Source organism: Condylura cristata, unplaced genomic scaffold, assembly GCF_000260355.1.
Source record: "Condylura cristata isolate star-nosed mole 26May11 unplaced genomic scaffold, ConCri1.0 scaffold00004, whole genome shotgun sequence".
Taxonomy (NCBI): Eukaryota; Metazoa; Chordata; class Mammalia; order Eulipotyphla; family Talpidae; genus Condylura; species Condylura cristata.
Window position 1 is genome coordinate 29,704,466 of NW_004567105.1, and position 24,325 is coordinate 29,728,790.

Below are 24,325 nucleotides of genomic sequence, written 5' to 3' on the forward strand. Positions count from 1 at the left end.
TGGCCTGCCATCTGTTTTAGTAAATAAAATTTTATTGGAACCTAGTCACACTCATTCATTTACATGTCGTCTGTGACTGCTTTCTTGCTATTATGACAAAGGTGAAAAGTTGCAACAGGGATGCAGAATGATTCACAAAAAAGAAAATATTTTCTAGGTGACCCCTTACAGAGGAAGTTTGCTGCTGACCATGTCTCTGATTAAAGAGATTACTTTGCATGATTAAGATTTGTTCTAATCACAGACTGGTTTCACTACAGATAAGAAGCTTGGGTGAGAGAGAGAAACAGATATTTAAGAAAGGATAACAATAATTTCTTAGATTAATAGATTCAGATTGTTGGGAGTGACCAACGATTTACTGAGGAGGACTGGATAAGGGCGGTAATGAATTGAGCCTTGCATCTAAGGGTGATAAGGTGATAATAAACTGACCTTGCATTGGGACTAGCTGTAGGCGATAACGAGCTAGGCCTTGCACCAAGGACACAGCAATGGATCACCCCTTTGAAATCTGAACTTGGGACCTATATAAGAAACCCTTCCCCCTTACTGAGCTGGCAGTAGCTGTGGACCCCACCCTAGGGGGCTCCTTCTCAGCTGCTGCCCAGCAGCAATAAACTCTACTTGCTCAGCCTTTCTGCCTCCTGTCTTTCTTCCTTGTGGCCTGTCACAGAAGTCAGGGCAAAACACAGATAACTCTTACAAAACTCAGATAAAAATAGAATTGTAGGGCCCTCCCTGGTGGCGCAGCGGGTTAAAGCACAGCACTGAGAATCTGAAGCCACTTCCGCATGAGTTCGATTCCTGCCTGCCTCCTGCCCCGGAGGAGACCACATGGCGAGCCAGACCTCTCCTGGCCCGCCCGCTGCTTCCCTCAGCAGTGTACTTCGTAGATCTGCCTGTTCTGCTCCCCACTCTGTCTCTGGTGAAAACCTCTCACAGCCCCTGAGCCTCTGGCCTGTACCCCAGTTCTGTATGCACAAATAAATAATAAATTAAATCTTTAAAAAAAAAATAGAATTGTAACTAGAAGGTCTGTACATTTCAAGTAGTTGCTATGATCTTTATTTTGGATATGTCCTCATTGATCTCCCACTACAAACCTGAGCAAATGGTATTGAAAACAACCCAAGCAAAACAGGAGTGTTTGTCAGTTCAGGCAGTCACAGCAAAAAGCCCTAGTCTGGGTAACAAAAACAGCAGAAATTACTTTCCTGATGGTTCTCCAACCAAAATATTCAAATTCAGTTTGCCAGCATGGTTAAGCTGTGATGACAGCAATCTTGTGAGAGGTATCTTCTCTCTCTGTCTTTGGAAGATAAGAGACCCTTCTTATTCTACCAATCCTAGTCATTAGAATCTACCCTTATGACCTCACTTAATTTGTATTGCCTCCTAATGACCTCTCAAATTACCTCCTAGCTACAAACACAGCTACAAACAGGGAGGATTAGGATTTCAATATATGAATTTGGGAGGTATACAGTCCAGTCCACAGCAAAGAATGTAAGAAATTATGACTTGGGTATATGCAAAATTTTGCTGCACCTGGAGTGTTGGCTTTGCCCACTTTAAAAAAAAAAATGGTTCATCAAGTTTCATACCATTTACCAGCTGGCTTTATTAATATTAATAAAAATTGACAGGATATATCTCCATGTATTTAAGAAGGTAAATGATCCTAAATATTATCAACCTACCTTTTTTTTTTTCAGCTTAGTATATTTTTCCAGTCTGTAAAATTAAAAGAATTGCTAAACAACTTAAAAGCTAAAAAATATCTTATTTTATACAATTGAAGACACACTCTAGGACATGAATTATTTCCCATAGGAATTTTATAGAGTCCAAAAGAAAATAAAGCCAATAAAGAATATATCTAAGTTATAAGCCATTAAAATTCCTCCAACTGAAAAAATGGCATTTGGGACTCACCCTCTTTTCAAAATTACCTTTTAAAAAGCTCCAGAAATGCCCTACAGGCTTCATTTAAACTGCCTATTGGATTCACCCTGCATGTGTATTGCAACCTCCCTTTCAGACTAAAGTTTGTTTTACACTTCAATCTGTTTTACATTTCAAAGTCTGTACGCAGGAGTATCAAAATTCTCGAAAACAGTAATATTTTAAGACTGAAAGGTGGGCCAGAGGTACTCTTTCTTTTTGAAATCTCTCATAAAGCTTCAGTCTCAGTCCTAGATCTCCCAGTTACAAGGTAAAGTCCTCATTTTAAAGCTTTTAAAAATAACTGATTTTATAAAAACAGTTAATTCTCAAAAGTTTCCACTTTTACATTAGCTTGAACTTTTCTAAGCTTCTTTTTTTGACTTAACATTAAGAAGCCTTTTATTTTTTAAGGAAATGAGTGTGTTTGCATTTATCTAATTGCAGCTATGGTTGTTGATCTAAGAGAACTAAGATACCTTTTCAAACAAAGTTTTTTAATGTCCCCATACTAAAATTAATTTCATAGGGCACAAACAACAGAGCTACACAACATTATTAAAAGAAATCAATAACTGACTGGTAAGAGATTAAAATGATAACAATAATACTCTTTCACTAACTACACTCCAATTCACTCCTAGACAGGAGAACTAAACTCATGCTGTTATTTCTCCAAATGTAGACTCCAGGCTCAGAAACCAATAAAAAAATAGGTGGACACAACAGTGTTATAACAGGCATGCAAATACTGATAAAAGCATTGTCACTGACCACATGTAACGTTCTTATAATAACCTCTCACTATCCTCCAAGTTGAACTTTATGTGGTATGCTGAGGACTCATCCCTTCTACTAGATAAGGGAGTGAACAAAACAAGTGTATTTCACTCAGGTTAAAATAGCACCCTACAAAATTATAAGAAGTTAGCCCATGGTTTCCAGTAAAGAACTTTATTACCCTTCATTATCTGATAAAATCAGAAGGCCTAATGCCAAAGGTAAAGGGATGTCCTGATTTTGATTATGGCTTCAAGTTCCAACACCTTAGAAATGATAATCAAGCAAGAAATTATCACTGTGGATCTTTACAAGGGAAGCATGTGGAAAGTTCTGAATTGGATAAAGAACACTGTCACAATTACACAGCAAGGAGGAAAAGAAAAAATACATTTTCACTATTTCCCTCTCACAGAGCATTTTGCCTTAATTGCCTTTTAGATGCTTAACCTTAATTTACATAACTATCCCTTTGTCTCAATTTCTTGAAAGGAAGCTATTTTGAAAAACCTTCTGATCTCAGTATGAGCTAGTTTAGCAGTCAAGTTTATGGCAATAGTTACCTTTCTTTTGAACTGCCAGCTTGGCAGTGCCTCTCTCAGCAATAATCTTTAGCCTCTACTTTAATGAAACATTCTTCCCTTTCTCTGGGGTTTTGGATTGCTATTTTGGCTATAATAAACTCCAGATTGACCAATGGCTGGGGAAGGAAGCAACTCACTCTCAGAAGAGTCTTATTGCAAAAATTATTTTGTCGTAAATACAGCTGCTGTGTTTAGAAAATAGAAATTATTTACCTTGCTATATTAATTTCAAACAACCAAGAAGGAAACAGTCATGAAAAATAGTACTTCATTTCATAGTAGATACACCGAAAAGGGGTGGGAAGCTCATAATTTGTCAAGTTTATCACAATCTTTTAAAGTAATGTTGAGAGGAACCAATGCCAAATCTTCCTTTGAAATCCTATTATAATGTAGTAAATCCTGTGGCTTCTCCTTTCAGCATATAGACAAGATCAGCCCACTTCTCTCCAACTCCACAGCTACCACGGTGGTCCCATGTACCATTCCTCTTCAAAATAATGCAGTAGCTTCTCTCTGTGTGATCCTAGCTACCTCACCAAAAGAGTTTGCTCTACATGAGGCAGTCAGAGTGATCTCTTTAAAATGTAAGTTTCGGCCTTCCCTGATGGTGCAGGGGGTTATAGCAAAACACTAAGAAGCTAAAGCCGCTTCTACATGAGTTCGATCCCCGCCCCAGAGGTGACCCATGGTGTGGCAGACCTCTCCTGACTCGCCGGCTGCTCCCCTCAGCAGTGTACTTCGTAGATCTGCCTGTTCTGCTCCCCTCTCTGTCTCTGATGAAGCCTATCACTGCCCCCTGACCCTCTGGCCTGCACCCCAGTTCTGTATGCAGATTTATTTTAAATAAATGAATCTTTAAAAAAAAAAGCAGGAACATATTTCTTTTTTTAAAAAAAAAATTAAGTTCAATTTTGGGGGGTGAAATGGGAATGGGATCAAAAATGGTGGGGGGAGGGATGTGCACTGGACTATAATGATGGCACATGGGTGATGGGAAGCCCCCGGATATTACAACTGAGATGGGAAAAGGCAAAAAAATGTAAAAATAATTATATTATTTTAAAAAAACAAAGTAAGTTCCATCAGATCACGTCTGCTAGGGATAAAACTGTATCCCCCTCACCAAATGTGTATGTTGAAGTCCTAATTCTCAATGTGATGGTGTTTGGAGATGGGGCTATGGGAGGAAATCTTTAGATTTAGATGAGGTCCTGAGATGGCGTCCTCATGATGGAAAACATCAGCAAGCTTGCTCCCTTTCTACCCTGTGAAGACAGTCAATACACAGCTATCTGAAAGCTAGAAAGGGAATTTCACCAGAATTCAACCAGATTTGCACCCAGACCTAACAGTTTTAGAATAATGTTGGAGCAAAAGCCTGATGTACAATGTGGTCAAGGGAAAGAGACAAGTTAGAGTCGGTGCAGTGAGGCAGCTCTTTCAAGCAGTCTGGCTGTAAAAGGAAGGAGAGAAATGGTCTGGTAGCTAGAGTGAGTGTGCGCACCATGTGGATGAAAGAAATGACGCCACATTTTTTAATGCTGATGGGAAAATAGCCAATTAAGAAGAGAAACAGAACACTCGGAAGAAAAATGGGGAGTCTTACTGAACGCAGGTAAGAGAGAGTGAGATCAGGGGCACATAAGGCAGGAATGTCTATTACTGGAACAACTCTGTGGATCCCCGCTAACGGGAAAGAAGGTGAATATATATCATAGATGAAAATGTATAAAGTAGTTACTTCCTAACTAATAGCAAAGTCATAAAGGCCAAATACCTCTATTGGAATATGTAAAACAATGCCTTAGAGGTCTCTATAAATATGTCCTGATTAAGTTAAGTACATCCTACAGTTGCATTTACTTTCAGGATAAAGTAATCTTTATGAAAACTCTGGTTGAATTGGTGAAAATACACTGAGGAGTAAATCTACTGCTGTGAAAACCGAAAATTCTTAGAACCAGAGAAGGAGGGAGGAAAGTAGTCAGCAATTTGAACATGTAATAGTATTGGCAAGCTGGCAAAATAATAAAGCTCTTCTCTTTGACTAGATTTTAAGCTTCTAGTAGAACTGGGCATGTATTAACATTGGTGAGCACATTGTACATAGTAATTACTCAATAAATGTTTGTTGGATTAATTAGTTAATTCAGTTCTATCATTGGCTTGTGTTGCATTAAATTCTCCATTCTGTGTACTTGTGACTTGCTACTTTATAGCAGTAATAGTCTCATGCATCAGTACCACTAAAATGCATAGTTTTCATTGATTTCTTTCTTCTTTACTATTGTTTTTTCCTCTTTTACATTAGTGATTAAATACATAAACATTGAGTATCATATAAATACTTTGTTAGTACAGTCCTGGAAGTGTATAGCATGTAATAGCTACAAAATAACAAGAATAGCTAAATGGCTGTATTAGAAAATAATTAATGAAAGAGGAAATAATTCGTGAAATTGTGATACAATGACTGTTAAATATTGAAATAGTAATGTCCATTTTAATAGTACTTAGTGGTGTTTTAGCACAAATGGTTCTCAGAATGGAGAGCTAGGGAATCAAGATGCACTAATATTAACCCACAGAGAGGTCCTTACCTTAGCTTCCATACCAAGCAGCCATAAAATTAAATGCCTCCTGTGTATAATAAATATTTTGAGGCATTCTCATTGAAGGAGCATAACAGAGTGAAATGACATTATATATAATTAGGCCAGACTACTTAAGAACCTTCAGAGATTTATTTAAAAATATGTGTGTGTGAGTGTGTGTATGTAAATATTACTTTAAACATCAACAAACTATGCACACATTTACCAATTGTAAGCAAAGGAAAAAAATGTCATTCATTAAAAAAAATTTAAAAGTCTCAAATAACTACATGATGCACAATGAAGATGGGAGGGCTAGATAATATTCACTCCAAATTAAATTCAAAAATATCCATTGCTTGAACAATAAAGTACATAACCACAGAGAGTGAATATTTAGCTGTTGACACAAAATAACAAAATATCTATGAAAGAAAAAATTTACAATTTGCAAAAAGCAAATAGTCATGCTTGCCATGATAAAGAAGTGAATACTACTATTCTAGCTTAAACAAAGTTCAGTCCCTCAAGCTAGCCTCTGTTCCTTATGATTTCTATAGGGCAATTTCTCCCATATCTTACATAGAGAAAAAGAAATGGACACCATCAATAGGATGCATGAAGCCCAAAGTATCCATGAGCTTTCCCTACTACAAAATTCTCAAAATGATGTTTCCCCCTTTTTTTCTCCACTTCTGATTAAATGTTTTTGTCTTCTAGGGACGCAAGCAAAGACAAGTCTTCCTTTGATGTGTATGTTATGCCTACAGCAGTGTATAACGATGCCACATTCTTAACTTACATGGTACTATATTTTTGCCAACAAAATGTTGGTGCTTGATTATATTGTGCATTGGATAGGCCAACCCATTTACTCCTAAAAATATTGAATTTTCTCAACAAAAGCACAAGGTCCTTGAGGCCTGAAATTCTTGTTGAAAAATACCTGCGCTTTCTCTACAACCACAGCATTGTGCCCGAGAGGTAATGAATTCTTCATAAAAGCAGTGTCCTGAAAAGTAGCAATCAAACAAAGTCCTTTACAAAACTTATTGATTTACAAATTATAAAGCAGCAGCAAAAAGAAACTAAACTATCTGTGATAATTAATTGAAGTCTAAGTAGAAGGAATAGCAAATTATTCCAATGCTAAATTGATTCATGTTATCTGCCATCTAATCAACTTATAAAACATCTATGCTGAAAAAATACTCTAAATACTCAAATATATCTTCTGGTTTAAGAAACTGTAAGGTACCAAAAAAAACGATGCTTTTCTTTACATTTTTTGAGATTTCAAGTTTTCTTTGAGGATCAATATGGAATTAACAAATAAAATTTAACATTCAACATCAATATGAAATTAACAAAAATAGTTATTTCATTATTCTTCTAGCAATCAGATTTTCTACTACCTTAAAGTACATCTTAATCTCTGAATTCTCAAAAATTATGGAATCTGTTTCCCAAGACTCTGAAGGCTAGAATTGAATTACAAATCCACTAATTTCTGTTAATATTATCTTAGTGAAGTAACTAGTTATTTAGTGCCTAGACGATAAGACAAAATCTCAAAAGGATGTAATAAAGATAAATGGATTAGAATATCCAAAACCTTTAAGAGTAGATCAACTTAGTAAACACTACCCATTTGTTCTCAACATAACTTAATTCTTGGGCCTCCGTGGTGGTGCACGGGGTTGTCTCAGCACTGCGAAGCTATCACAGCCACTGCAGCATGAATTCAATCTTTGGCCAGGGAGGTGACCCACATGTTGCAACAGACCTCTCCTGTTCTGCCCACTGCTCCCCTCAGCAGTGGATTTCATTTGATCTACCTGTTCTACTCCCCATTCTCTCACCCCCCGCAACCCTGCACCTCTGGCTTACACCCCAGCTCTTGTATACATAAATAAGTAAATCTTTTAAAAAGTTTTTTAAAAAGATAACTTGATTCTTTACATAACTACAACAGATTTACTTTTTTTAATTGCAGTAACACTGGTTTACAGTACTACATATGATTGCGAGGTATAAAACCATACTCAGATGTATTTGACCACACCCCACACCAAGTTACTCTTATCCTCCATCAGAGCTCACCTTGTCCTTCCCCGTAAAGCCCTTCATCTTCTCCCTCTAGTTGCCTCAATTCCAGTCAGATTTCTAGTGTTTGTTATCAGTTCAGTTGTATCTGACCCTTTATTTTGTTTTTCTATATTCCATATATGATTGACACCATCTGGTATTTGTTTTTCTCCTTCTGACTTATTTCACTAAGCATAATCCCCTCCAGTTCCATCAGCGCTTAAAGTAAATGTATGTGGCTCTGATAATTCTCAGGAAAATTGCACACACAGCACAGACAGGCCTGCTGCCTTGTGTCAGGTACTGCCTCTCATAGCAACTTAACACCAAGAATAAAAAAAATTCTGTAAACTAAATAATTTTAATTACCTAATTTAGAGATTTAAAAACAAATCCTCACACAACATAAACTGACTGCCTACTTGGCATAAAAATTTGTTAAGGAAATAGTCGTGTGCAACAAGGAGAATAAATTCTTGTCTTCAAAGCAAACGTTAGACTTCCTCTTACGGAACTATTCTGATAAACTGGTCAGAGTGAAAACACCAGTTCTTAGAAGTGAACTAGCGCAAGATAGTGCCACAGAAAAGAAAGTTAAACTATTGGACATCAGAAATGAAAAACAACTTGGGAAGAGAGAAAAGATATTGCAGACACGCAGGTGATGACAGAACAGCAACATAACTTCTTAAAAGAGAATTTGTTACAGATGCATCTCTGTGTAATAGGGAAGAGAAAACTGACCCCCTGCTGTTTTCCCCACCCCTACTTAGAGGTAGCTGCCTTCCTCTACAACTCCCAGCATTCCATGCTGAATGGAGGGCATCTGGGAACTTGGGCATTTTGACCACATCAATAAAAGTCATTATCTTGACCTCATGGTTCATTTTTGACTTTTGGGTCTTTCCTGTCCCAATTCTCTGAGGTCTGCCTATGCCCTTTCTTGTGCTCTTGCTGGAAGATGTCTTAGACTTGTTGCAAGCTTTCAGGCCATCAGCCATCCTGCCCTGCTTTGGGCTGAGCCTGTCTGGACAAGCATCTGCCCACAAGAGGATTACTAATTGTTGGAGTTTGGAGTCTGGTTGGGAATCTGACATTTGAAATCCTTTCTCCTTTCTCTCCTCTCACCCTCTACTCTCTTTCCTTTTCTTCACTCTCTCCCTCTTCTCCCTCCTCTTCTCTCTCTCTCCTCCCCTAACTCCCCCCCCCAAAAAAATAACTAAAGAAGTTCACAGCAAGATTAGGCTTTCCTTTCCTTTGTGTGGCCCAGTCATCTCCAACCACCTTGATCCTTTCCAGCTGCCTCCCACTTACAAAGTTAATGGCCTGCTGGTAGCTGTGGTCCAAAGAGGCACCTATAAGTGGGGGACTGGGGAAAAGAGCACCTCAGTGTACTTCAGTGTCCCTACCACTTCACAGATATGCACACTATATGCTGTCCTTGTCAAGTATCATCTAGAGACCTTTAGTAACTAGCACCAACTAATGGTCAATTCTCAGTCCTTGTCTAACTTGACTTACCACAATGTATCATTTGTTCTTTGAAAATTGGTCTTCACTAGATGCCTAAAACAACATATATACTCCTTAATGCCTTAACAAGTTGCTCCTTTATGGTAGCTTTTACTGGCTCCTCATGTGTCTAAACTCTAAAAAATGCATCAGTTTCTCTTTGCTCCTATTCTCTTTCCTACTTTCACAATCTTGATGATCCATCTGTAATAGTGTGATCTCATTAAAAGGGGGAGGTAATTTCCCCTGTACCCCAACATGATCACATGCATTGTAGGGTGTTTAGCAGTATCTCTGACGTTTACCCAATCTGTCAATTGCACACATACATCACTCCCCACCAGATTGTGACAAAAATGTCTCCAGATATTGTCAAATGCTACAGGGTGCAAAAATTACACCTTCTATTGAAAAATCATTGCCTGGCATTGTTTGTATTAGCAAGTTAGTCATGAGCATGACTTATTTATAGCAGAAGCTGGACTACATAGTACTTCTGTCTGCACTGACCAACAGAAAAGAAAAGGCAGTTTTTACGACCATCTGTTGGCTAAATCTATGATTTCTTATTATATACCGATTACTCTTTCAATTCATCTCCTGCTTCTGACCTCTTTACTCACACGACACCAGTAATATTTGCCTCTTTGCTGCTCCTCAAACATAACAAGAAAAGCTCCATCTCAAAGTCTGAGCACCGTGTGCCCTCTGTCTAGAGTTCTTGCCTGATGACAACCACTTGACCTACTCTTTTGCTCCCACAAGTTCATTGCTCAAAAGTCAACTTTTCAATGAAACTTTCTATAGCAATCCATTAAAGAAATTCAGCTTCAGGCCCTCCCTGATGGTACACTGCTTAAAGTGCAGCACTGTAAAGCTATCCACAGCCACTGCAAACCCCTACCAGGAAGGTGACCCAGATGGCACCTGTTGCACCCGCTACTCTCCTCAGAAGTGTATTTCAGTAGATCTGCCTGTTCTGCTCCCCACTGTGTCTCTGGTAAAGTCTCTCACAACCCCCACCTCTGGCCTGTACCCCAGTTCTCATATGCATAAGTAAATAAATCTTTTTTTAAATTCAGCTTCTTTCTTGTGATCTGCTTGCCCCTCACATTTCCTATCATTCTATACTAGCTTCCTTTTTAATGATGCCTGTCTACACCTGATATGTAGTATGTGTTAATAACTGCTTTAATATCTGCCTCCACCTAATAAAATATAAACTACAGGAGGGAAGGAAATTTTACCTTTTACTCACTGTTTTATTGCCATCACATAGAAAAATAAGTATGGGAGAAATTCAAAAATATCTATTACATTAATGGGGGAAGAAGGGGAGAACAGATTTTTGGAAACCATCTTAGATACAAAGAATAAAGGTAGATGCAGCTGAGATCTACATGTATCATTTCCAAAGGCTGAGTGGTTTCACAGAATTTATTTAAAATGTAATTCATAATGTGCAATGAAAACTAAGGATTTGTCAAAATGCTTCTGTGCTTAGAAATGTTTAGGTAGGGGGTATTTAGAAAGCATACTTATAAATCCATTAACATATAGTTTTAAATACCTGTAGATACATAAAACAAGTAGAACTTTATGAGAATTTTTACAAAGTGCCATGGGCAATGGTAACTCCCCTAGACACATAAAAAGAAGTGTGCCAGGGTAAGTCAAATCATTCAATTATATACACCATAAGGTAGCTTAACAAGTAATAGTAACAGTGAACAAAGCTCTTTTCTACAGATGAAAGCCTGCACAGCTCAATTGTGAGAGAAATAGAGGAACAGAAATGCTTCCTGCTGTAAGCTGACAGTTACATGGAACCCCCTGAAGTTATAAATTGAGTTCTTCTACTAATTGCTGGTCTAAAGGGGACAAAGATCCACATTTTATTTCTCCTGCTGAACTTGCAACATAAGCACTTGTGAATTTTGCATTAGGGTCAAACTGGGAAGTTCCCAGAGAGTTTTACCTGGAGTAGAGAACAGGGTCACTTCCCATGCAAATGAGGTCAGATATTCCTTTCTGCCTTGGGTGCCTACCAGGGAGATTTCAGTATAATAGACTCAAATAAGGAAGTTTGATCGAAAGGAGGAAGAAAGAAAGAAAACAGAACAAAACAAAACAGATCCTGTCGGAAATAAAATTCTGCTTAGAAATTTGAAATAAAATCTACAGTTTTGAAGAGCACATATTTAAAAGAAAACCTCAGAATTTTGTAATGTCACTCATTTAACTTATATACACAATGATAACAATATCAACTATTCTGTATACTTTTTGAAACTACTCATTATAAGACCAATAAAGCTACACAGCTGGCAGCTACTTTAATGAAATAGGTCCAGTTCTCCAGAGAGGAAAACCTGTGGTCCAAATGCTAACACTTTTGATCAGGTAAGCACTGTATTCTGGCCAATGAGCAAGGCCTTTCATGAGGATACTGATCAAAATGCTTTGGGGAAAGGAAAAGGGGATACTGTCGAGAGAGGGACAAAGCATCATTGTGTTATAATATCTCAAAACAAGTTTTCTGAAAAGGAAAAATAGCTTCAGCAATTCTAATGAGTATAAGTCCCCTTTCTAAGTTCCTGCAAAGTCATAGTTCACTGATCTACAAAAGTGGTAGCTTCAACCAAATATGGGTTCATTCAACAAACAATTATTGAACATACTCTCTTTGTAAAAGGCAAGTAAGAAGGTTCATGGTAAACAAAGCTGATCAAAATCATTATTATAATTTCCCTATGTCTTGTTTTAAGTTTATTCATCAGCACTGTGTACTTGCAATATGGCTGAACAAAAACAATCAAAGGGATAACTAATGCACTAAGGCCCAACACCTGAGAATTAGGAAAGATAAATTAATCAATAAGTGCCTTTGCAGTATAAAATATTCAATGGTTTTGGGAGTCATTAAGACCTAGTTTGAAATTTCAGCTCCTCCGCCTATTGGATGTCTGAAGGAACACAAGACTTCCTAGGTCTCAATTCTTTTCTGTAGAAAATGTCCTAGCAGTACCTAATGATGTAGTAGTCCTAAGGATTAAATGAGATGCAGGCAAACATGCTTCAGTTCAACAAATTATCATTATTTGGGTTATCTTTCAGAATCCGAGACTTACATAATCCCTTTCTTAATTTCCCTGAGCACTATTTTACAAGACTTCAGAAGCGCTAAATTTCATTTTGCATCTTCAAAAGAAACTTTTTTCCTACTTATATTCTCAAAAATATAACCCTTGGAATCTTCATGCTCCTGAAATGTATGTATCAGATAAACAGATGAAGAAGAAATTTCAGCTCAATGGAGGAATCCTGCCAATAAAATGACACAGAAAATTCTTACCTAGTTTTGGCAAGGAATAGGGCACTTTAAAGTAGTCTTCATAAAATTCTATCAATCTCTTTGTTATATGGAGAGCATAGTCCCCGGATCCTCTTCTGATAGCATCAGGTCTTGCATATAATCGTACCTAGTTAAAAATATAAATAAAAGTTACTTTCACCTTTTGCTACTCAAACGTTATCTTCCCTGCAGAAGTGAATCTACACAAATCACGTCAAATACTATAAAAATCAAACAGTATTCTTGTTCATATATCAAACCATGCCCTGTTTGAAAGAACCAAACTTAAACAATTAAAATAACCAAGTTGAGCAAGTCATAATGTTCTCACTTTACAGATCACATAGAGAAGATTTATACACCTTGCATCAAAATAAATCTTCCAAGTTATCACTTACATGTGCTTGCTAGAGATATGAAGGTACAGTGGATTAGTATAATGGTTCCCTGACTATGTTGAAAGTAGGCAGGATATAGTGGCTTGGCAGGAAAGAAAATTCATGGTTTGTTAACACATTGCATCAAGCTTTGGAAGTATTACCAATGGAACACAAACATAATTTATGCTTGCTTCTTTTCTTTGGAACCAACTGTCCTTATTCCCAATATGCAAAATAGGAATGGAAAACTTTTCATGTACATAAATGATTGCTATTCTGGAAAGCTATCTGAAACTGCTCAACTTCAAAACCAGCTGAAACAATTCATATTTCTAACACTATCTAGTTATTTAATATTGATTTTTAAATCAAGCATTGTATATCATCTAGTCCTTGGCCAAAAAGAAGCCTGAGGCAAATAGCAGAAAACTGAACAAAACTAACTATTGTACAGAAAAGGTTAAAATGAGATTAGTTTTCATAAAGCTTTCATAAAGTGCTCCAGCATCTTCCTTTCCAAAGGCTAAATCTATTTCTCACAGATGTGGTCCCTAATCCTCATATCAATTCTGTGAATAAGAAATATGTATTTGGTGGAGCAATAGAGAGCACAGCAGTCTGGGAACTGGGTGTTAGTTCTGCTCAGCCACTAATCAAGCTGGGTGATACTGAACAAATTATTTAACCTCTTTGGATCTCAAATGTTCCATTTATAAAATGAAGGTGTGGCCACCAGCTGCTTATAAAAGTGCTGTTCTGTTATAAAGCACATTACTTCCAATCCTATTTTACAGATAAAGGAGTTTGTGTTCATTCCACTAAAAACAGTAGTTTACAAAAAAATATGGAAATGGCTATCTACACTCGACAGGAAGATAAAAGGAAATGGTATTCATAAAATAATTGATTATCTTTCATTTATACAATTAACTTTCTTTATTCTTGTTAAAGGAGAACAGAGATGTGTATAATCAAAAAGTGGAAAGTCAAGGAAAATGCATTGTGATTTTATGTTGAGAAGACCTGTAATTCACTAGAATATTTACTAAATAAATTATCTATTGTAATTGGGAAGCCATTTCCCACCCAACCACCAAATCAAAGTCCCGTTTTGGGTATTCACCAAAACCTACCAAGAGAGTCCACCTGTAACAGAAGAACTTAATACTCAAGAAAGACTTGTGTTATGATTCTTAGTCCCTGAAAACAATTGCTTATAATACACAATGTTTTAAGTTCTCAAGAAACACACCCTAAGAGAAGAATGAATGTACAAGTGATCTACTCAGGAGAAACCTCCAGAAAGCCAGAGAAACAAGATAAGGCAGGACATGGGTCAAAAAGGGTATGATTCCAGGTGAAGTCCTGCCCCACCCCCAAGCCCCACAGAGAGCACTGGATGATAAACTGCACTGGGAGTTTGTGCCTTGCTGAGGCAAAAGAACTAGATTTCAAAACTCCTACCTCTCAGTTAGTGGAAACTGGTTCTGGAGCAGAGGACATAAAACCCCAGATGCTTCTTATTCTTGGAGCACTTGGGTGATACAGCTCCAGTAGCCCAAGGATAGTAGGAGCTGGAGGATGGACACATCAAAAGAAAAAAGAGATCTTGTCTGTGCACTAACATCACTCAACACACCACAGACAGGAAGTAGCGTTGCTGATGCATTCATTCATTCATTCATTCATTCATTCATTCATTCATTCATTCAATAAATATGGACTTGTAATGTGCTCCATCCCAAGGCCTGGACTAAATATCTAGTGATGAAGAAAATTTGTTCTCCAACTAAAGATAAGACAAAGCATTAGTGAGAAAAATAATCTGTGAAGATATAATTCCTATTCTCAATATTAAATTAGCTGAAAGCATAGATAATGACACATGCCACAGGAATGGCAAACTATACATGACAGATGGATACCAAGGTACAATGAATTGCTTTTATAGGGGACAGAAGTAGAAAATTCATGTAAAAACCATAACTAGGATCACTGCAAAATGATGCAGTTGAGTTGCCAATTGTACTCCTAGGAAGCACCATTGAATTGGGTAGAAACACAGCCACCCCTATCAATCAGCTCTACCAGTCAGTCAAACTATCTGTAAGCCTAGACAAGAAAAATACAATTAAATCAATCTGGTTGTCAAGATTTGATGGAAATGATCCAAGCTGAGTAAAGAGATAAAACATCCTCATTCTTGCAAACTAGTACAACCACTATGGAAAACTGTTTGGAGGTTCCTCAAACTGCTAAACATGGAGCTTCCCTACCACCCAGCAATCCCACTCCTAGGTATCTACCCAAAAGACACAAAAACACTGATTGAAAAAGATACCTGCACCCCCATGTTTATTGCTGCTTTATTTACAATTGGAAAAACATGGAAGCAGCCCAAATGCCCAAAAGTAGATGACTGGATGAAAAAGATGTGTACATATATACAATGGAATATTACTCAGCAACCAAAAAAGAGAAACACATGTCTTTTGCAGCAACTTGGATGGAGCTGGAAAAGATCATGCTTAGTGAGATAAGCCAGAAAGAGAAAGAAAAATACCGGATGGTTTCACTCATAGCAGGAGTATAATGGACCAGGCGAGAAAATAACAAGAATAATGAACAACCATATACCAGAGACATTTTGTGGGGGTAGAGTGGGGAATGGGATCAAAAACGGGGTGGTGGAGACGGAAGTGCATGGGATTATGGTGATGGCACACGGGTGACTTGGTGATGGGAAACCCGCGGGGATTAAAATTGAGATAAAAAAATGTACAAAATGATGTAAAAATAAACTGTTATACAAAAAAAAAATCCTCATTCTTAGCACAGTACCTTCGCTTGTTCAATCAAACATTTATTGCACACCTGCTGTGTGCCAGGCATTATAGAAAGGAGTAGGACAATAAAATTTCCTAACACAACATGAACAAGACATTCACACTTAGTGTTCTTAAGAGGTTCACAATGTATGGGAAACAAATAAATCAACAATGAAAATGTAACATAAGAAATGTAATGGTATACTCTGTCTTCCCTTTCATTACAAAAGATGAACTAACTGAGCTTCTGTCTTAGGCCATGTCCCCCAAATTCTATCCTCTCTTGCCTTGTCAAAGACATCACTCCTCCAAATTCTCCCCATTCCTCCCATATCACCAATCTATGCCTCTTTATTGGATCATTTTCATTAACAAATACACTAATACTGTTTGCTGTTTGTAGTTTCTCCAGCTATTGTTTTTAACAATACTCCTTGAAAGACTTTCTGACATAATTAGGATGAACATAAAGTTAACATCCAAACTAGAATACTTTTGACATGAAATGCAAAAGCACTTACCCTTGAGACAATGTGTAAGGAAGGTAGCTGCCTATTTATATTCCTTGTTTCTAATTTATTTTGCAACACGTGCATTTCCACTAGTTTTATCAAAAGTGTTCACATCAAGATTAGTAAATGGCCTCGAATGTCAAATCCAACAGTTTGCTTTACTCCTCAAAATACTTAACTGTGCGTAGCACTTGATACAATTATTCTTTTCCCCTGCTCGAAATGCCATCTTCCGTTGCCTTCTATCTTACTGTTTCTTTCCCCCATCCCTCTCCAAAAGCTCCTTTTCATGCCCCTGGTTGATTCACTCTTACTATCTTCTCTCTCATTTGACAGTGTTGGGGAGCCCCAGGTTCTAATCTGTATATGTCTTCACTTCCTAGCTATATTTGATTTTAAGTGATAAGATCCAGTTTCATGGTTATAACATTTAGATGCTGAATACCTATGCCATAACACCAAACTTGCAGGCTCAATAATCCAACTGCCTACTGGTATCTCCTACTTGGATATCAAATAGGATCTCAATATATATAAAACCAAATATCCAGTATTTTACACATATACATACATACAAACATACACACCCCTCCTCCTCCTCCTAGTTTTTTTGTCTTATCCAGTCCCCCTTGTTACCCTCACTTCCCAATGCTTTGCTCCATACAAGCTGTACTCTAGTCATAACAAGATCATCCTTACTTCCCCTTATACTCCATGAACAAATGGTCATAAAATCCTTTTGGCTGTACCTTAAAAATACATTTCTCAAACTGCTAAAAATGGAGCTTTCATATGATTCAGCAATCCCACTCCTAGGTATCTACCAAAAAAAAAATAAAAAACACTGATTCAAAAAGTCACCTGCACCTCTATGTTTATTGCAACTTTATTTACAATAGGAAAGACATGGAATTGACCAAATGCCCAAAAGTAGATGACTAGATTAAAAAGAGGTGGTACCAATACACAATGGAATATTACTCAGCAATCAAAAAAGATAAACACATGCCTTTTGCAGCAACATGGATGGAGCTGGAAGGGATCATGCTTAGTGAAATAAATCAGAAAGAAAAGGAAAAATATTGGATGGCTTCACTCATAGCAGAAGTATAAAGGACCAGGGGAGAAAATAATGATAATAATGAACAACTATATACCAGAGACATTTTACAGGAGTGGAGTGGGGCATGGGGTCAAAAATGGGGTTGGGGGGTGAGTGAACTGGACTATGGTGATGGCACATGGGTGATTTGGTGATGGAAAGCCCCACAGGGATTACAACTGAGATGGAAAAAGGCACAAAATGATGTAAAAATAATCTATTATATTATTTTAAAAAAAAATCATCACAACCCAACCAGTTCTTGCAATACAACTACTACCATGCTGCTCCAGTCCCCTTCATTTACTTCCTGGAGGAAACTTCTAGTTTCTTACTAATGCTTTATCCTTTGTTCCCGTCCTCTGCTCTCTGTATAGCAATCAAAGTGTTTCTGTTAAAATGATTGTCAAATCATGTCACTTTTCTACAGTTCCTCCTCAGTGACATTTATTGCTCACAATAAATGCCCAAGATTTTAGAAAGACACCAAAAAACTCTAAAATATGTAGTCCCCTTTACTTCTCCAAATCATTTCCCAATGCATTGCCTGATACTATTCATACTCTATTCATAATACAAGTATTTTTGACATTCCTCTATATGCCAGAGAGATTCTCCCATCAAGGATTTTGAATTTTCTCATATCTCCACATCTCCCATTCCATTTACTCCTGGGATACTTGTCCAAATATCTCTTTTCTTTCAGAGTTCTTCCCTCCCTCTCAGGACTCTATCCCCCCCCCCTTTTTTTTTTTTTTTTTGCTTGTTTCCTATCACAGTTATTGCCACTGAACCAAACATAAGTTTCACTTATTCATTTTACTTCTTCCTGCCTTTTTTTTCAAGAATGCAAGTTGCACAATGGCAAAGATTTTTATCTATTCATTCTAATAATATAAAAGTGCCATTTTTATAATCAAAATGTTTTGCTTAAGTTGCCTCTCAAATCCTGTATGTAATAACCATCAACAAACACAAATAGATAAACATCATAGTTATGTAAGGGCCTAAGAGCATATATAATAGGAATCCGCTGATAGGACTGTGGAATTCCCAGGAAAGGGAATATTTCAGCTGAGTTTTTAAGGATGAGCGGGACGCAATGGCTACAAAATGGAGGATAATATTCCACACCAAAGTAACAAAAACAGCAATCCTGACCAAATAAGTGATTTTTAAAGGCAGCAATACATATTGGACATTATAATAATAGTGGTGGTAATTCACTGGAGGATATTAAGCCAGAAGGGATGAATGACTTTTGCATTTCAGAAAGATAATGTCCATACCTTTAGAAAAAGACCAGTCCCCATGGGTACACTGAGGTAAAGGTTGCTACATGTTAAAATTATTCCAAGAAAGGTAAAATTAGAAAAGCGAAATTTTAAAGTAGTAGATGAGACTGGAGAAGACAAGAAAAACTTCAGATCATATTAAGTGAAAGTCTATAAACCAACTGTAGAATATTAATATAATGCTATGGGCACAGGCACGTCATTTAAAGATTTTAAACAAAATGACATGCTCAGAATTAAGTTTTAACAGTTTACATCAACTGCAGGGTAAATGATAGATTAGGAAAGAGTAGGAATCAATAAGGAAATGAGTTAGACTACTGGAGAAAAACAAGCCAAAGATGCTAGTGATTTGGATGAAGAGATGCAGAGAAAGGGAAGGAATTATTCAAGTGGTTCTAACTTTCTACAGAACAAGCCCTTTAGTTACCACGTTAAGCCAACTGTAGTCACAAGCACACTTAGTAACAATCATTCACCTTATCTTTTCCTGTCTGACTCCAGTGCCTTGTTGAAACAAGTGAGATTCAGTTGAATGATGAGAAAATATTCCTCCATGTGGTTAATAAAAAGTTTGCTGTATAATAATTCATTTTACACTGTGAAAAGAATTAGTTGTTTTCTTATTTTAGAGTAATGAGATCCTACTTAATCATCATATAAAAACTAAATCTTCATAAACATAGTTATCACTCAAAAGCAATGAAATATAATTTTATTACACCTGCTTATTTGCATTTTCTGACATTCCATGATAAGAGCCTAGTTGTGAAATTGTAAATTGTTTGCCAGGTTTTATCTCCCCTTCTGCATAGCTTCTTCCAACAAGCATTCAGTGGTTTGGACACTAAGATCAGTCCAGTGGAAAGGACTTTACACTAAGAACTGGTATGCCAAGGTTTGAGACAGTTTCCTCACTACTGTAAACTTATGAAAGTTGATTAACTTCTTCCTCTGGGACTCAGCTCAAAATTTATTCCAAGGGTTATATACCCTTATGTACCCAAGAATTTGGTATGTCATACAATGTGCAAACATATAAACTCCTAAAACAGGTGTTCCCAGTGGGTGTCTATTAGACCCAGTGGACTTTCTCTAGGGTTTCATGGACTCATTCTATTTAGAGAATGTTTGTTTCATCTTTTTAACAGATTTTTTTTTAATTTAAATCATCAGAGGGGGAAAATGCTGAAGGCAGATAAATATCTTCAATCCCTTTAGTCATCTCACTTTCTTACAAAGACAAGGATGGTCATTAAGTTTCAACTATGCTAGAAGTGAGAGTAGCTACCCAGAGAAAATGTTAGAAAGAATCCTGACAGCACATGAACTTGGTGGGAGAAAGTACCACCATCTATGGAATGGCATCTGTATTTTAAGGGTAGAGTAGTTTGTGCTGATGTTTTTACCATTATTTAAATAGGACAGTCTTTGGTAAAGAGTATGGTAGGAAGGAACTGTAGATAAATTCAAATTCACCCTGTCTTTTATAATGGTACCATTTGGAATAAGGATATCAAAGACTGTTTAAGGATTTCATCAAAGGGTACTTGTTTCATTAATAGTTAATGAACATCTATTATCAGAGCTATTCTCCTGCTGAGTGTCCAAAGATAAGCAAAAGAGACACAAAGAGTTTGCAGTCCAATAAGGAGATAAAACAAAATCTTCTAACTGACAATGACAAATTGGACCTAATTTATGTTGGCTCTTCAGAGAAGTCCTCTATAATGATGGTGACACAGAGAACAGAGACAAGGTACCATGGGAGTAAAGAGAAGCAAGTAATCGTTCACATTCTTACATATAACACTTGTATCTTTCAGTGAATTAAAGATTTCAAACAAAAGGTAAAAACATACACAATTGCAGATAATGCCAAAAATATAAGTAAACACATACATTTGACTGAAATATGAAATCCTATACCAAGTGATCATGGAGATTTCTAATTATAGAAAATACTTCATAATTTTCTATTTTATTTTTGCAATGTACTTGTAGAATGAGTGTTGAATTAGCAATAAATTCTGAATTTGTAGATCAAAAATTTGAAATTATGGTCTTCTAGAATCATGGAGTCACTTCAAAGGACAGTAAAACTAAATCTCTCTCTCTAAAGCCCCTTTTTCACACTTTTAGTTAAATGTTACATTGAAAATGAATTGTGGTGGCTGCTATATAATTATATTAAATAGTGTGTAGTCATACCAGAAAGCTAAGGGGAAGAAAGCATTTACAATAGTAGTGCACCTTTATGAAATAAAGACTTGAAGAATACTTTTTCTCATTTAATGTTTGTAATTTGGCATGTTAAAGTAAATAAACCTTCTGTTTTGCAAGATATTTTCTAAGAAAACTTTATGCCACTAGAAGTAATTAGGAACTTGGGAAGACAGTAATTTCAAGATTATAAAATACCACTGTAACTATAAGTTTACTTTTCCTTTTGTCTAACTGAAAAATCAGTCCCTTTCATAACTGCAAAACAATATATTGTTACTAAATACTGGGACAATAAAGCTGAATTAATTCACCTATGCACACCAAAATTTTATTTGGGAAATTCTTTATCTAAATCAGTAAAATAGTACAGGCCAGGAAGAAAGCAGGTATGTCTGGTACTAAAAGCCCAAGAGTATTAGTCTTATTTAAAATATAGAAGATAACTTTTTCTGAAAATCAAAATAGATATAAATACACACAAAATTCTAACAAAAATAAGATATCAGTGCCCAAGTGTGGAAACCAGTAAACATAAGTATCATCTGGGAGAAGGTCTGTCTAGAAGGACTTGCCCTGCATTTCACAAAAGAGTTAAACCATCAGATAGCTGTGCTTCACTTTCTATATTATTTCATTGAGCATAATCATCTCAAGACTCACCTACTTTGTCTGAAAAAGCACAATTTCATCATTTTTAGCAACTGGTTATTAGTCCACTGAGTATACTATAACCTACATACTAGGAAGAGATTTTATATATCACATGTCTGATCATGGGTGAGTTTCCAAAACACATAAAGAATTCATAAAGCTCAACAACAAAAAGTAGGGTAAAGACCTAAGTAGACACTCCTTGAAAGAAGGCACACAGATAATGTACAGGCATGTGAACACAAAGTGTGCATCACTTATTATAAGGTAAAAGCAAATCAAAACAACAGCGAGACATCACCTCAACCCTGTGAAAATGAACTAGTCTAGAAAGACTAGAAACAACAAAAGCTGACAGGGATGGGGCCCTCCCTGGTGGCGCAGCGGGTTAAAGCACAGCACTGAGAATCTAAAGCCGCTTCCGCATGAGTTCAATCCCCGCCTGCTCCGGAGGTGACCACATGGCGTGGCAGACCTCTCCTGACCCGCCCGCTGCTCCCCTCAGCAGTGTACTTCGTTGACCTGCCTGTTCTGCTCCCCACTCTGTCTCTGGTGAAGTCCTTCGCCGCCCCTTAGTCTCTGGCCTGTACCCCAGTTCTGTATGCACAAATAAATAAATCTTTAAAAAAAAAAAAAAAGCTGACAGGGATGTGGAGAAAAGGGAACTCTCATCCACTCATGGTAATTTGGTAATTAGAAGGTAATTTGATGCAGACTCTATGTAAAAATGGTATGGTGATGTCTCCAAAAACTAAAAATGGAAATGCCACATCATCCAGCAATACCACATCATGAGTTAGCCCCCCAAAAGGCAAAAATATTTACTCATTCCTATCTTCATAGCAACATCATTCACAATAGCCACATCATGAAACCAACCTAAGTGCCTACTGACAGACAACTGGGTGTGCTGATATGACAGAGCCACTTCAGAGTCTGAAGTAGGAAAACATGATTGAAATGACAGCAATTATTTGGGCACAGAATTTAACACATATGAACAGGAAGGCCAGTGTGTGGAGAAACTTAACATTGCAAGTGAAATTTTGTTCTGTGGTTTTTATAGCAAAAACAACCAGTAGTGTTAGTATCTATCACCAGAGTCAAGAACTCTTCCTGACAAGGATGTAGAATTGGTGATTGGATGGCAAATGAGTACCCACACTAAGAATGAGGTATGTGATGACAGCAAAACCACAAACATAGTACAGAAACAATGTGATTCTCCTTGGTCACACCATAGATGCATACAAGAAATAGTTTGAAAATCACTACTCAAACTTTTTTCAATTTTATTTTAAGTTATGCATTCAAGAGCTGGGGTGTAGGCCAGAGGTGTGGGGGGTGAGAAGATGCACCAGAAACAGCGTGGGGAGCAGAACAGGCAGATCTACTGAAATACACTGCTGAGGTGAGCAGTGGGCAGAAAAGGAGAGGTCTGCTGCAACATGTGGGTCACTGCCTGCCAGGGATTGAAGTCATGCTGCAGTGACTGCTGATAGCTTGATAGTGCTGAGACTTAACACTTTGTAATACCAGGAGGTCCCTACTCAAACACTTTTAAACAGACCTACCTTATCTTAAATTCCACTTCATCTCAAATACCATCATAAGGAAAATCTAGACTAATGTCACTGATGGAGTTGCCCTAATGGCTTGTCCTTGCTTGTTTTCTCCCTTCTCCCTTCAATATAGAATATTCTTGAAGATTCTGAGACAGGTTCACTATACACATGAGTTCCTTTCATGGTCTTTATAGGTTCTCATAAGCTTTTCATATTTGAACTGTGATAATCTCATATCTTTATGGAACCAGCTCTTGAAGCATTGTATCCATCTTTCTCATTTCTTTTCGCTCCTTACACTGGATAGGGACTTTCAACATGGTGCTGATGCCCATAAAATGGCAATAAACTTTGAAGGTCCTTCTCTGTTCTAGTATGAAAATGCTGCGATAACAAACTGATTCCAAATTCCAAGCGCACTTGCTTCGGGCAAGAAAATTAGAATCATGGCAACCTGTTCAGTGTCTTCTTGTAAATCACCTCACATTTATTTACTAAGCACAGCATTTACTAGTTCACTATGGAGCTTAGAAGTCAAACTTACTTATGGGTACTTCAGGGATAAAGCAGGGCTCTGCTATTCACACTGTTCTTGTCACATTTTTCTAACATGTATGTGGTCGATTGGGCTGAATAATGGACCAAAGATATCCATGTCTACTTCCTCAGAACCTATAAGTGTTACCAAAATGCACCTTGCTATTATAATTGGATTCATAACTATGATGAGGTGATAAAACTGAATTATTCAGTTGAGTCCTGTATGTAATAACAAATGTTCTTAGAAGAGGGATGTAGAGAGAGTTGTGACTACACAAAAGAAGAATGCATTTGATGAGAGCAGCAGAGAAAAATCTGAAGATAGGAAGATAAAGAGGCCATGAGCCACACAATGTGAGCAAT

At 37.1% G+C, this 24,325-nt stretch overlaps 1 protein-coding gene across 1 annotated transcript in view; it reads right to left on the bottom strand.

Annotated features, from left to right (window-relative positions):
- TRHDE (thyrotropin-releasing hormone degrading enzyme) overlaps positions 1 to 24,325 on the bottom strand; it is a 324,987-nt gene that overhangs the window by 201,909 nt on the left and 98,753 nt on the right. The window contains exon 3 of the mRNA XM_004675882.2: positions 12,864 to 12,990. Coding sequence (XP_004675939.1) covers positions 12,864 to 12,990 — 127 coding nt within the window. The remainder of the gene's footprint in view (positions 1 to 12,863; positions 12,991 to 24,325) is intronic.